General features: G+C 55.8%; 1 protein-coding gene across 4 annotated transcripts in view; it reads right to left on the reverse strand.

The window, feature by feature from the left end:
* Positions 1-14,980, reverse strand: part of TNRC18 (trinucleotide repeat containing 18) — a 55,093-nt gene that overhangs the window by 26,974 nt on the left and 13,139 nt on the right. For 3 of the 4 annotated variants that reach the window (XM_039560489.1, XM_039560488.1, XM_039560486.1), the window contains exons 2-10: positions 11,143-11,268; positions 8,926-10,731; positions 5,744-5,846; positions 5,151-5,356; positions 4,804-4,950; positions 4,123-4,307; positions 2,935-3,358; positions 1,489-2,436; positions 666-841 (exon numbers count right to left, since the gene is read on the reverse strand). In XM_039560489.1, the coding sequence (XP_039416423.1) occupies positions 666-841; positions 1,489-2,436; positions 2,935-3,358; positions 4,123-4,307; positions 4,804-4,950; positions 5,151-5,356; positions 5,744-5,846; positions 8,926-10,731; positions 11,143-11,268 (4,121 nt within the window). The remainder of the gene's footprint in view (positions 1-665; positions 842-1,488; positions 2,437-2,934; positions 3,359-4,122; positions 4,308-4,803; positions 4,951-5,150; positions 5,357-5,743; positions 5,847-8,925; positions 10,732-11,142; positions 11,269-14,980) is intronic. The other variant, XM_039560487.1, reaches the window with a different exon arrangement.

Raw genomic sequence — 14,980 nt, forward strand, 5'->3', positions numbered from 1 at the left:
GGTGCACACTGCGTGCCCCGGCAATGGCCAAGGTGTGCAGCCTGGCAGAAAGCCCTTCATGCGGACAGGGGAGCAGAAACACCGTGCCCACCAGCACAGCCCCAGAGTGGTACCCAAGAAAACCAGCAAAGCAGAGATGTTCTGTGGCTTATGCACAGGGTGGCATCAGCTCTTAGGGACTGCAACCCTGAAGAGAACCTGCAGGATAAAAAGCTCTTTTACCTTGTTTAAAAAGACAGATCACAGTATATCCTATCTTGGAATACTTACTTGCTCTGTACAAAATAATGTATCAGTCTCTTCCACAGGGAACAGTCAGCAAATTAAAAATAAACAAGGAAAAACCCTCCTGCCACTACTTTTATTTATCCTCTGGCCAGAATAGTAACACACAGGTTCCTCTGGCATCACATTAAAACACCACTTCCAGAGCTGCTGAGGATTCTGCTGAATGTTTGATTCACAAACAAGGGAAGAACCTAAATTGCAGCCCACTGACTCCTGTGCAGCCAGGAATGTGACATGAAGGAACAACCAGCTTGTTCTGCTGAATGCAGAGGGGCAGCACGAGCCAGCATGAGCCCCCAAATTGGGGCTGGGACAGAGAGTTGTGTGAGTGGATGCACTGGGGCTTTCCAGGCTCAGCCACACTAAGAGCTACTTACTGGTTCATCTTTCTTCTGCATCCAGCTGTATTTTTTGTTGGGATTCAGCTCTCGAGGCAGCCGGATGGTTTTCAGACTTTCCATAAAGGGGGTGGAAAGTACTTCCATGAGCATGTGCGTGCTGGCAGCCAGCAAACTCTCCAGCGTTGGCCGGACAGGGAAACTCTCTGGACCTGCTGGGAAGGACACAAAAAAAAGCTACAGAAGGTCCCATTCCAAGACTGCTTCTCCAACAGGCATAAGGAGAGGCTGATGGCCCTTTCTGGACCACGGCTGCTCAAGGAGTCCCCCAGCCACCCCTGGCCCTCACCTGAGATCTCCTGTTGTACTCAGCCATGGTGTAACTGGCAGTTCCCATCACTTCTCACCTCAGGAAGTTACTGGAAGGTGAGATTCTTTTCAGGACCTGCCAAGCTCTTGGAAAGCATCATCTGGAGCTACTGGGGCCTCTGGTGCCAAACCCCAACAGACTGTGGACTCAGTGCCTGCCAGAAGGGTGTTACCCTGGCAGCTCTCAGCAACTGGGGCTCTGTTTCCGCTACGCATACCACAAACTGTCTAGACATGGCGAGGGCCTTTGGAAGGGAGAGCAGTACAAAAGCCACACGTAGCTCAGCCTGCTGCAACAAAAACCCTGCTCCAACCCCATCCAAAGTACCAGCCACTCCTGCAACTCAGGGCAATGCTCTCCTCGCTGCCTGGCTGAGGCTGCAAAAGATCCCCCCTGTGACTCCGCTCTCTGCCCACATGGAGAGCACAGGGACCATAAGATGGGAGACCCAGCATGGTCAGAAGCTGACCAGACTCCCTACTCACAACTTACTTTGCATTTCTTGCTTCCGTTTCTCCAGCTCCATCTCTGCAATTTCACTCAGCAAAGTGATCCCTTGCAGGAAGGAGTGCTCCAGGGTCTGGTCAGTTAACACCTCCACCTTCATCTGGGGTGGAGCGACAGTGGTGGTAGTCAACAAGGAACAAGCCTGAGGCATTTCTGTAGCAGCCACCAAAGCATTCATCCCAGCCAGCGGGTCACCCGGCTTGATGTCCAGATCTGGGATTTGGCAAGCGATTGCCTCTTCTGTGTAGGAAGGGATCTCTGGCCCCTGCTCCCCCTCCTCAGGAGGCAGGCTGGGAAACTCCCTTGCCCGGGGCACATCGGCGCTCTGCAGATCCATGGCTACAGAGGCCTCTTCCCGCTGGGGCGTCAAGTCCATCTCCGGTGGCTCACTCTCCGCGTGCACGAGCAAACCGTCATAGTCCATGTGCATGGAGCAGGCTTCTGCTCCACTCCCGCTCTCTGCCTCAGCCTCTGCTTCTGCAGGACAGGCCACAACCTGGTAAGGAGGTGGGCAGCTCTGGAGGTCTTCCTGGTCCTGCTCCATAGCACCCAGGGCTTCGCCTTGGTGCAACAGGAGATTGCAATTGTCCACGTTCTGCACTGGGACGGCTGCGGAGGTGGTGATGTTCAGAGTCCCCATGTCCTGCTCACAGATGCCTTCTTGGCTTTCCTCCATCTGCACCTCTGATTTTACTCTCTCTTCCAAGGATTCCTCTTCTGTTGCTGCTTGGATGGGCTCTAGGATTTTGGACGGAGACAGATGGATGGGCTTGACCTCTGAGGAAAGCTCCATGTGCTCAGAGCCTTCAGCAGGCAGCGGGACGTCAGGAGCCAGGCCATCCGCATCAGATGCTGCGGGGGGCTGGAGGAGGTAGGGATAGTGTCTTCCAAAGGAGGGAGGCAGGGACTGGAATGGATATCCAGGGGGAATCTCTGCAAGATATTAGAAGGGACAGACTGTGTAATGGCTGGGTCTCCAAAGCACCTTCTCTCTGGCTAAGGCATAAAGCTGTTTCCCTTGGCTTCCATCATCTCTGGTCTCCTCCTGTTCTCAAGCAATAGGTGCTTTGGGCACTGCTCTCCTGACCAAGCTGCCACATGCAGCAGCACCCCAGAGGTCCCTTCTGCACCTTTCCAGCACTTTCATGCAACTGGAGAGAGATCTGCCTCCTGCCTCCTCTCCCACTGGGACTCCAGCCCTGGAACAACCAACTCAGGCTCAGCCCAAGGGAAGAAGAGAGCCTACAGCCCCAGGGATCCAGGCATCGATCCCAGTCCATCACACTACCCCTGCTCCTTCCCTCTCCCCTGCCTTTTAGAGGGGCTATGTGGTTTTCCCTAGGGGAAGGGACAGAAGCAGGAAAGAGCCGAGGAGAAAAAGGGAGGCAGGCACAAACACAATGGGACTCTGCCAAAGCAGGGCTCTCTTACCTGGGAACAAGGCCTGATATGGACCAGCAGCCTCTTTTTCCAGCTCCAGGTCTTTCTTCTCCACGGTCTCGGGCGCCTCTTCCTTTGGAGGGATGGCAGGGGCAGGGGGTGGAGAGGCGGGGGGCGGGCTGGAAGGATGGGAACTGGGGGTGGCAGGGTAGGAGTAGGCTGGCTGCGAAGGTGGCTCCTCCATCTTTTGGATCACCTCAGCTTTGAGCACAGACACGGGTGAGGCCCTGGGAGAGAGGGGAGGTGGACTCACAGCCTTGCTGTAGGACGTGGAGGCGCTGGGAGACAGCACAGGTGGTTTTCGGTGCACCAGTCCCGGGGCAGAGGAGGAAAGGCCTGACTTGGCACTGTCCAGGTTCCGTTTTGTCACCTTTTCTTCCATATCCACACGCTGCTCGTTTGCCTTCAACCTCTCCTGTGACAAGAACAGAGCAAAACTCAGCACAACATCTGGAAAGTGGCACTGACCTACCACCAAGCAAGACCAAAACATGGTCTTATCAAATATGCACTGGAATAAAACACACATTCCCCAGTGCAAGACCATTTGAAGACCAATCTGACAGAGGGTAACACTGATCTACAATAGCTTCTCTACTAACTCCCAGCTCCAGGAATCATGAGAAGGATATCTCAGCTTTCACTTGCATCCAAAGCAAACCATTTCTATTTCCAAGCCTCCAGCCTAGCAAGCCCACACACAAAGGAAGGTCGAAAACCAGAGGACCACTATAAAAATGAATGGGAGTAAAACACCCAAATGAAAGCTCATGACTTCCAAAACCCTTTCGTGAATGGGAGCTGTCTCCAGGAGCCAGTGTGACTGCTGCAAGTCCTGCAGCTGCTTCTCTGAGCTGCTCAGGAGGTTTGTTTGGAGGTGACCAAGAATGAAACCACTCAGCTATGCGGAGACATCCCTAGGGAAGGAATCCAGGTTGTGCTGCTGCTGGGCAGCTCTCCTGACAGCACTGCTCAATGGCTCTACACCAAACCCCTCCAAAACCCACTCTAACTGCAGGATACACCAAATGCTTCACATCCCAAGGACCAGGGCAGGATCACTCAATGCATCCATATCCTTGAGATGCACTTGCCACACAGGCACAGCTGCATTTTCTCCCCAGACACTCCAACTTCAGGCTCGTTTCACGGCCAAGCAAGAAGTTCTTGAAAACATACCACGAGCTGGGCACTCCTCTGCAGCTCCATGGCGTGGGCTGCTTGCTGCTGCAGGATGTACAGCTCGTGCTGCCGCAGCAGCTGCTGATGGGAGAGGAGCTGGAGCTGGTGAGCGTGCTGGAGGGAGCTCCTGGTTGGGGGGTACATAGCGGGCCACAGGGGGGGTGCCCGGTCCATCAGCTCCGCTGTGGAATGAGCAGAGATGCAGTCAGGGAGGCCGCAGGGTAAGGATGGACAAAGGATTCAGGATCACTCAGGGCAACACTCTCTACAGTCCCAGAGTATGGGGGATGCCAAAGACTGGGCTATACAACCAGGAATCAGAGGGGAAAGTGTGCTGTGTTCCCCTCGGCAGCCCCAATCCCACCACCCCTGTGCCCTAGGGCCATCAGACTTGCTTTCCAGGCACCCTTGGTGTGACTGTCCACGGCTGAGCCTATGAATAGATTCTTCTAACCAAGGATCAAACTCTGCAGGGTCCCGCAGGGGATGAAGAGCCTCTGCTAAAGATTACACATTTCCATCTCCAAAACACACCTAGCAAGAGGCCCACTCACACCCACCCTACAGCTGTGGCTGCTGGTCCCCACAGGTATGTATGCTCCTCTCTGGCCCTCCCAAAAGGCTGTTTTCCCCCCAGCTGTCAAAGAATGGTCCTCAGGAACACGCTCACATCCTTACCAAAGTGAGGCAAGTGCTCGCTGGGGATCACAACAAGCTGCCCAGACTGCGGATCTCTGGCAAACTGGTAGGCAGAAGGGAGAGCTCCCCCCATGGCAGGGGGGAAGCCTGGAGTCATGCCCTGGTGCAGGGAAGGGTGACCAAGTCCTGGAAGAAAAAACACCAAAGTCACAACTCAGGGAATGCAGACAGCTCCTACCCACACAAGAAGTCATCTACTGCTCCGAAATGCCTCCTTCCCTTTTCCCTGTGCTCCTCAAACAGCCTCAGTGGGCTGTAGCAACACTTTTCCCTGGATTTCATTGGTGTGAACACCCCATGACACTGCTCCCTCCCAGGGCACTCACCATAGGGATGGCCAGCCAGCCACATGGAGGGGCTCCCTGTCCTGGGGAGCCAGGGGTGGGCTGCCAAGTGCGAAGCCGGGTCTGCAGACCAGCGCCCGGAGCCCGCCAGGGCTGGGCCTCCCGTCACCATGAGGTTGGAGTTTAAACCGTTCGTGGCGCAGCTAGAGGGGTGTATTCGAGCAAAATCTGCCAGCTCCTTGCTTTCTCTGGGGATGGAGGAGGTAAGAGAGAGAGAGTGAGAGAGGGTCCAAGTGATGGAGGTGCCCAGGAGTATGGACCAGCCTGCAGAACGAGTGTTTGCAAACCAGGGTCAGTCACTCAAGGAGAGCTGTGATGGAGGTGTCATGTCTAGAATAAAACATTCCACCTCTCCAGCCCTTGGAGCAGGCATGGATTTGCAGCTGTCTATTAGGTGTGCTTGCTGAGGACTCAGGATCTGCCTACAGCCCTGTGTACCCCACTCAGCATCCCTCGCTGCACCAGTTTGGTGCCAACACCTACAGCAGGATGGATGCAATCCTCTCTGGACAGGTTGTCCCTCAGCTCAGCTTGTGACACTACAGCAAAAGACCTCGCCTCCCTCCAACCCTCACCTGAGCAGCTTCTCCTGATCCCGCTCCAAGCGCCCTGCCAGGAGGTGGCTGTCCCGGTGGCGGCTTCTCTCATCCCCACAGTCATCTTCGGAGCGTCCGTGCCCTACGAGACAACCCAGCACCATCAGACAGGAGAAATGGTCACGAGAAAGCCGACCCCTCTGGGCATGGAGGAGCACTATCTGGGAGCCAATACACCCAAACATCAATGTCCCCAAGGATGTTCCAGGTTCAAATCCTGAAAGACCAGGCAAGGCTCTCTGTGTGATCAAGATATTCTCTCGAAAGCAATATTCTCCTCGTAGCACCCAAGTGCATGTGTTCTGAGGTTCATGTCTCCAAGACATCAAGGGGCTACTTGCCAGGCCAGGCTGGTCTCCCAGGACAGCACAGCCACCAGCCTGGGAGCAACAGGGCCAAAGGGACCACTGTGCTGAAGGACAGTGACAGATTTCCCATCCCAGAAAGAGCTGAGATGCAGCTAAATCCTCCATCAAACCACACAGTCCTGCCTAGAACATCTCAGGGAGGGGAAGGATTTTATCTCTGCACTTTCTGAAGCACCTTTTGATCTTGTAAACCAGTCTGGGAAGCACTGGGTATGCTCTGAATCCCTGTCCTTCTGCAACAGGCAGAACCAACAATACAGACCCTCACAAAACCAGTGCACTCCACTCTGCAATTCAACCCATTATCAGGAATCTGCATCCCCCCTGAGACACGCAACAAGAAAGGGTCTGATGAGGTAGAGACACATATGGCAGATGAGGGCAGGAATCCAAAAAGGGAGCTGGATGTTTGGCTGGAGAAACCACTTGTCCACAATCAGAACAGCTCTTGCAAATACAGCCTGGCATGGCAGCAGCTGCATCTGTGAGAGGCTACGAGGCACCTTCACAGGAGCAAGCAGCAGAGCCTCACTTGGCTCTGCCAAGACCAGGTATTAAGGCCACCCTTTCCTTTATCCAAGGTCTTCACTGCAGCTGCCTGATTTTAAGCTCGCTTTTCCCTAGTTTTTTCCCCCAGCTTCTTTCTTGCATATTCATTTTTCACACAATTCCCTGCTGCCCCTCTCCTATGCTTTGGTGATACAATCCACTCCTAAATCCCAGCCCTGCTTGCAGCCAACACCCAGCCTCGCAGGACTGCACCCCAGCAGCCCTTCCCAGGGTCCTCATTCTCCTGTCTGGATATGGTTTGGCACACGGGAAAACATCTCGGAACATCAAGTCTATTCTGCTGACAGGCAGTCTTTTCAAGGAGAGCTCTAGTGTGTATTTCCACAAACCTGGACAGCCCATGGGTTTTTGCTGTCAAGTCTCCAATTCCCTCAGCTTTTACTGTCAGAAGGAATCCAGGAACAAGACAACATCTCTCCCAGCTCCTTTCCCCAAGGCTTCTTCCACGGGCTCCGGGCAAAAAACAAAGATGCTTTAAAACCTGGCACACAGCTCTCCCTCCCAAAGGACTTTCCAGGGTCACCACATCTCCCTCACAGCCTGCCAGGACACCACGTGCAGCCCAACCAGCCCCAACCAGCCCCCCAACTCACTGAATGATGCCCCCCCCCAGCCTCCGTTGCTCACTTTCACTCCCCAGTCTCCACAGCACGGGGGCTCACAAATCCCTCAGGAGCCCGAATATCTTCCACTGCCTCTCTGCCAGCATTCCCTTTCCACACCCTAGCCCAGGGTTTTCCCCCTTTGGAGCCCCTTTTCCTATTTCTTTTCCCCAATCAATGCCCAGCTGTCTCTTTGGTGTCAGCACTATGGAGCAATTCCTTGGAGAGCTCACAGCCGCCCTCCCTTCCTCGGCATGAGGTGAGTTAACCCCCACCCCCACACTGTCATTAAAAAAGCGTTATTTTGTTATTTTATCATCGCTCCTCCCTCTCCCATCTACACTCCTTGCGCTCCATTACTTCTAGACGAGTTTACCATCTTTTTTCCACCCCCCATCCAAACATACACACTGAAGGACCTCTAATTCCCGCCCAGCCTCCATCCCACCAACAGGACAGTCTCTTTCCTGGACAGAACGAGGATTGTCCAGACAGTGAATGATCATTCTGTCTATATATATGAACATGACGCATGGACTGCATAGAAAAATTCAATCAGTTATGCATGGAGGAAAGGCTTAGGTCCGTTCCCTTGACAACCAATGCCCAGTACTAAATACTTGCATTTTACTTGCCAAATACTACAGATTAGCCAACTAAAGCCTGCTTTCTCCTTCTTAAAAGGTCTAAACATTCAAGCACCGTCCACTCAGCGCAAGCAAGCTAATGTTATTAGACGAATATCTCCTGGCACACAAAGGGGGGGCAGCATTTGGGGGGCGAGAGGAGGAGAAAAGCAGTCTTGTTTTCTGTCTGAAAGCCAACTGCATCACTTAGCAACGAGCCCAGAGGCCTGCCAGAATTCAACCCTTGTTTGCAGCCTTTTAGTTCGGCTCAGTAAATTACATTTAACGCAAGCTGGGAGCGTCTGGGACGACTGAACGGCTGAACAAACAGCTCCCTGTGCTGCCCACGAGGTCCTCGGCCGGCTCCCGCCCGGCTGTGGGGAGGGCACTGGGAGGCGATGGGAATGGGGAGAGGGGCTGCTGCCTGAGGGAAACTGCTTCTTGCCACTGAGTTTTGGGAGAGGGGGGCAAAGGCAGAAAAATGGGGAAGACAAGAGCTAAAAATGGAGAGCCAACCATTGCTGGCCAGCCGCTCGCTTTGGCATTGCTCCTTGGCACACCAGAGCCCCGTGCTGGGCAGCCCCCGGGTGTTCTCTTGCGACACAGGCCAAGCAGAGAACCAAAATCTCTCTGGTGCTATCCCCCTCCTGCCAGCACCACGGCTTAAATCAAAACCATGAGATTACAACACCAGCACAAAGGTGGCTCGAGAGGTTTCTGTGTCACTCCCTTTGCTAATGGATCAAACTCATGGAGTGGGACTGTCCTCAGAAGTGGCCAGAGGGACGGGAAGCAGGGACAGGGGACTGACTACCTCTTGCACAGGGGGTCTTGCTTCCCACTGTGGTTTACAACATGTCCTTGGCTGGTAAGGGAGGCAAAAGGAGCTGAAGATGCCAAACTCAGTTCATGGCACACAGCCTGCACGGGGTGGCTGCTCTTCCCAGGGAACAGATCCTCCAGGGAAGCCCTGAGACAAGCCCTAGGGAACCAACCTTTGATGCTGCTGAGAGACAGCGAACGATCCCGGTCTGCCAAGCTGGGCCCCAGTTTGCTGCTGCTGCTGCTGCTGCTGTTGTCCTTCTGCCGGGCCACAGCCACAGCGATGCCAACAGGCAAGTGCCTCACCTCCACCTCGCCCTGGGAGCCAATGCTCTCACGGCCAAAGGATTTGGCACTCTCAGGTCTCTCAGGGTCCCTCTTTAGCTGCTTCGCAGGCTGCTGCAGCAGCAGCTGCTGCACCTTGGAGGCTCCCAGCTGTGCAGAGTCCAGCTTCACGTTGCCCAAACCCCCAAAGGGGCTCTTCTTGCCACAGCTCTGCCGGGACGCCGTCTCCTTGGCAAAGCTGCCGCTGTACTTGATGAGGCTCTGCATGGCCGAGCCTTCGCCGTGCGAGGCGGGGTGCAGGACGTCTGCGGCGCCCCGCGAGCCCACCACCGAGGACCGCGGCAAGCCGCTGGGGTCAAGGTAGACCTTCTTGGCTTCCTCCTCCACCCGGCTGACATGGTTGTGCTGCGCGGCCAGCACCGCCATCTGCGTAGTGGCAAAGTTGCCCATCTCAAAGGGCTTCCACTTCTGCTCCGGCGGTTTCAGCTGACCGTGGTCCAGGTGCTGCCGGGAAGAGTCCAAAGTGCCATAGACCTTTGCTGCTTCTTTGGAGCTGGATCGCTGGAAGCGGTCCCGCTCGCAGGGGCGATGCTCTGCCTCCGGACTCGGCTTCAGCAAATCCTTGGAGGCCAGGAACTCCCTGCTCTCCGGAGAGCCCAGCCCCGGCCGGTTGAGGAAGGGCTCTGAAGTGACCTGTCTCTTCAGTGCCATGGAGTTCGTCCTGATCACCGAACCCTTCTCTCTCAGAACCTCCATCCTTTTGGCATCACTGTGACAAGAAAAGTCCTGGGACAAGAGTGTGCGGGAGGCATCTGCAAGGCAACGCTCCGTGGGCGACTGCAGCACCCCCACCTTGCCAAGGTCCTTGTCCTTCCCTTTGTTGTCACGGGCCTGGGAGGCGATTTGGATGGGCCCGCTCCTCTCATCGTAGGCTTCGACCGAAGGCACGAAGGTGGGGGCGATGACTTTGTGCTCCCTCCCCAGCTCCTTGGCCGGCGGGAAGATGGTGTACATGCTGGAATGGACGGGCTGCGGAGGGAATGTTGTGGCCGGCGTCATCTTCCCCGTCTGTGAGGGGTGTGGGGATGGACAGCTACAGGAGACGTGCAAAGCGCCCACGGAGGGCAGGAGGGGCTCCCCCCGCTTCAGCCGCTCCGCGTGGGCGTGCGCAGAAGGCCTCATGTTCTCATCGTGCCGAGCGGGATCCTTGGCACAGCGGTCCTGCTCAGCACCCAGGACCTTCAGCATGGGGTCCCCGCCACCGTTGCAGTTGCTGAGGGAAGAACTCTGCAGCGGGTTCTTGGACTTGGGTTCCCCACTGCCTGCGCCCCGATTTGGCATGTGCTCGGCCAGGAATGGCGAGAGACGCTCGCCGACCTTCACCGCCTTCTCCACCACACTCACTTTCCGGTCGCTGTCGGGCTTGGTGTCCTGTGTGAGGTCAACCACGCTGCGGGGTCGGGGCTCCTCCTTCGGCTTGCTCTCCTTCTTGGCAAAGGGCAGGGACAGATCGCTCCGGCATGCCCGCTCCTTCCCACCAGGGTCTTTCAGGCCTTCTTTCGAGCTCTTGTGCAGCTGCCCAAGCTCCTTTTCCCGGAGCAAAGTGTTCGACGTGTGGCTGCCCACGGTCCTTGAGAGGGGAGGCTGCGGGTGCAAAGCAGACTGGCCCGCATGGCTGGACAGGTAGAATCCATCTGTAGAGTAAAAGCAACCAAAATTATCACAGGCTTCCAACCCCTTCAGTCCTACACAGAGACAGGCAAGAGGTGGCAAACCAGGAAAGACTGGATTTCAAGGATGCCTTAAACAGAAAGGCCCAGGGCAAAGGAGACCAAGCAGGTTCCTCCATGCGGGATGCAAGACAGCCCTGTCTCTGATGCACACTGGGGCTTCAAGGAGGGACCTGGCCAGCATTCCTACAGGACAGCCACATCCAAAACCTTGGTACTGCTCAGCCCAGAAAACATCCCTGGCTGACCACCCAAGGGGTGATCTTCACCCCCAACACTCAAGCATCCAGCAACTCCAGCAGCCAAACAAGCCCAAAGGACAGGGTAAGTACCCAGGAGTGACTGTGGGAAGGGCACACAGGGTCTGAGACTCACCTTTCTGCGACTCGAAGAGGCTGTGCTGTCCCAGCTGGGCCAGGAGCGGACTGCCAGCACTGGGAGGTTCGAGGTGGCTCAGGGGAATGTACGATGGGTAGAGACCGTTAGGCAGATGGGAAAAGCCTGCAGAAAATGGGAAACAGAAGAGGGAAACATGTTTTATCCCAAGCAGCACGCTGCCTTGGAACGAGCCCTGCAGGAGCACAGACTGTTGTGGCTGTCGGTCCCTCACATGCCAGGAGCGGCGGCGGGGACGCACGCGGTGACACACAGCCCACACAGCCCAGCGTGGGGACCGCTGCTCGGGGACCCCACTTCAGGTACTGACCCCCACTGCGGGTCCCCCAGCTCACCCCGGGCACCTCTGCGAGGCTCCAACTCTGCAGCACATGGAGCGTGCTGCTTCCTGAGCACAGCCTGACACCTGAAGGCTCAGTGACCAAACCACCTGGCTGGTAAGATGTTTTATCACAAGTACAGCAGCCTGTGGGTGAGGGCACTCCCCAACATGCTTCCAGAGCTGTGATAAGACCTTCTTGCCAGCACAGCTTTGCCAACACAGCTTGTCCCCACTGCAGTTGCCCAGCACTGGGTACAGGCTTTGGGAAAACACAAGAGCATCCTCCAGGACAGCTCACAAAAAGCACAGTTTCACATATCCAAACACAGCATCTCATCCCAGAGGAAGGCAAAACAGAGGAGAAAGCATGACAACCATCCAAGAGCTGATAGGAAAGCAGCATATCCCCATGACCCTGCTGCCAGAGGTCTGGATGTCCTGGACGCTGGATCCCTAGCAACACCCTAATGCAAATTGTCATCATTTCCTCAGTGAATACAATCACCACAATAGTGGTAATAACACCCAGTATTGACTACAGGCAGCAATTCCTCTCCAACACTGCCACCAAACGACACCCATGCAACACTACAAACCCAGCGCTGCGCCAGAACTAGCATCCCAGTCCATGCCATAATTTAAAAACTGAGTAAAAGCCATCAGGAGAATCTGAAGGAGCCAGTCAAGCCCACTGCAACCCTCCTCCCTTCCCCTCAGCCTCCTTTGGCCACCAATGTCCCCCAGATTCAACGATCCCGCTGAAAGCAACCAGGCAACAAGTTTGTCAAGAGTCCAGCATCCAACTGGCTCAAAACAACATCGCACCAAAACCCAAGGGGAGACAGAGAAGTTTAGTCCCCGAAGCTGCACGTGGAGCACCATCTGCGAGAGCTAGTCAATATTTCACATTATTTAGACAGCCAGGATCTCTTTCGCGTACATGTTTGCATCCCGACATATGTGCCTCACCGACGCGGTGCTCCGCGCAGCTCCTGGCCCACGTCCATCGCCCGACAGATCCCAGCGGCATCACCCGCACACGCCAACCCTCCAGCAGCAGGACCAGGGGAGCTGCTGTGCCCGTGCAGTTCAGCACCGGGCCCGTTCCCAGCAGGCAAAACCTGCTGTTTAACCTTGAGCATGCTGCTGCAAAGGCACTGAGCGTGCACACATGCCTCTCCTTGGTAACCCCAAAACCTCCACACTGAAGCATTTCCAAACACCTTTTCTCCAGAGCTGGACAGAGCTGGGTAGAACTCAAGAACACCCACCCCAGCTTAGCTGTGAGCAGCTCCACTCCACACCATGTTTGCCTCGGCTGTGTCATCGTCACGGCTCCGGTATGGCTGGGCTGGCAACGAGCCAGCATCTGGAGCAGGAGCAACACATTTCCAAGGGAACACGAGTCCCATCTGGCAGAGCACATGGCTGCAGCATGGCAAAGCCCCTGGAGCACCCCATGCCACACCAGCCCGGAGGCTCTGGCCTCAGACGTCCCCACGTGAGCCCCTTCTCCCAGCCAGGCATCAATCCCAGCTGCAGCTGCTCCAGCAGGCAGAAACACCAGCATGGGGATCACGGCGAGACACATCCCATGCTGCAGACACCACCGTACACAGATGCCATGGCATGTCCCCACTTGCATGTGGTGCAAGGACATGAAGCCACCTGCAGGGCTCCAGGGAAGGGACACACTCCAGCACTGCCATCCAGCACAGGGACACCTGCACACAGCTTAAGCTACTGGTACCCAAAGAGGCATTTTGGTACCAGTTACATCCCTGGTCCTCTGAGGGCATCTCCCTGCTTTTGGCATCATATCCTGCCCAGGGATAACACAGGCTCAGTCCCAGCCCCAAATGTTCTGGGGCTTCCTCCCCAGTCAGCATCATCACATCCTGCTGCAGTGACCCAGCCTCAGCTCAGATCTGCAGGAGCAGGAGGAGGAATGGGAAGTGTCCAAGCTGGGGACAGGTTCAGATGGAGAGGTTAGGAGCCCTGCCAGGCAGTGTCACCATGCCATCTGGGAAACAGCAGCAGAACTGAACTGATGCCACCTGCCAAGCCCCAAAGCCACATCACACCAGGCAGCCCTTCCCAATAACTTCCAGAAGCCCACAGCAGCAGTGCTGCTCCTTAGAGAGGCATAAGCCCAGCACAGGAGCTCAAAGCAATTCCAAACTTTTGCAGTTGTAGAAACTGAGGCATAGGCAGGTGCAATGACTTGCTGCATCATGCAGCTGTGACCAGCAGCAGAACCAGAGAACCACTTGAACTCCAGCCTCGGGTCTACCAGCGACACTGTTTTCCCTTGCAAAGTGCCTGAAGAAGCTGCACAGGCTGTATTTACCTGGCTTGTTCCCTGCCAGGAACCAGAGCCAGAGTAGGGAGAAGGAAACCAAACCACAGCTTTCCTGGGGATGAACCCAATGCAAATCCAACCTCAAGGCACTGCCAGAGCATCCCTTCCTCCGTACAGCCCTCCAGCAGCCACGCTGACGGGCTGGTGTAAGGCTCGCACGCAGCCCAAAACCTGCTGCCCCAGTGCCCTGGGCGGGACCTGGGGGTGAAGCTGCTCCTCCATGCGCTCAGGAGCTGCACTGGCAGGAGGCGGCCGCGGGTGAGTCGCTGCCTCCTTGGATCTCCATGCCAGAAAGCGATGCCAAGGGGAGAAACTCTACCGCAGTGAGCAACGCACAGCTCACCCCAACCATGGGCTTCTGCCAGGAGAAAGGGAGGGGAAAAGGGGAAACCACAACCATCTCCATCTGCCTGGGGCCAGAGTGTTTGCTGAACCAGCACAAGATCCGCTTTGCCCCGGGACACGCCGACAGGTCTCAGCAGGCTGAGCCACACTCCTCTAGCCGATTGCTTGCCCAGAGGCGGTCTGGCACCACAGCACAGGCAGGGAGGTGCGAGTTGGCAACGCTGCCAAGCCCAGACTGGCTGTGCCCCCCCTTCCCTGCCAACTTACACCACGCCAAACACATGCGTGTGCCCATTAGCTTGGCCTCTGACTGCCTGGGAAAGGCACCACCAACACTTACCTCATGCCAGCAAGGACACACATGATCCAAAGCAGCCCAGCTCTGAGGGTAAAAGGGTTCAGGGCACAGAGATCGTCCCTCGAACCACCTTATCCCTATAGCCAGCAGCCAAAATGCAACCCCTGTGATGCTCCAGTTGCTGCAGCGGATGAACACACCTGTCCTCCTCCTTCCCAGCTCCAAGATTATAAAACATACCTGTTTTGCACAGTTGAGACATAAATCACTAAGGGCTGTTATTAAAGGAACTTGGCGGGTGCAGATGTGTCAGCCCACTTGAAAACATCTTCTTCATCTTTGCTCAGCTCTCCAAAATGGCACGGGTTCTGGGGAAGAGGTACGGCCTCGGGTGACTCACCACCGAGAGGGGATGTGACCGATGAGGAGATGAGATACCAGTGACCGCACAAACCACACGCCAAACGTCTGGAGGCCGGAGGTCGCGCTG

The sequence above is a fragment of the Corvus cornix genome, chromosome 14 (genome assembly GCF_000738735.6).
Source record: "Corvus cornix cornix isolate S_Up_H32 chromosome 14, ASM73873v5, whole genome shotgun sequence".
Classification (NCBI taxonomy): domain Eukaryota; kingdom Metazoa; phylum Chordata; class Aves; order Passeriformes; family Corvidae; genus Corvus; species Corvus cornix.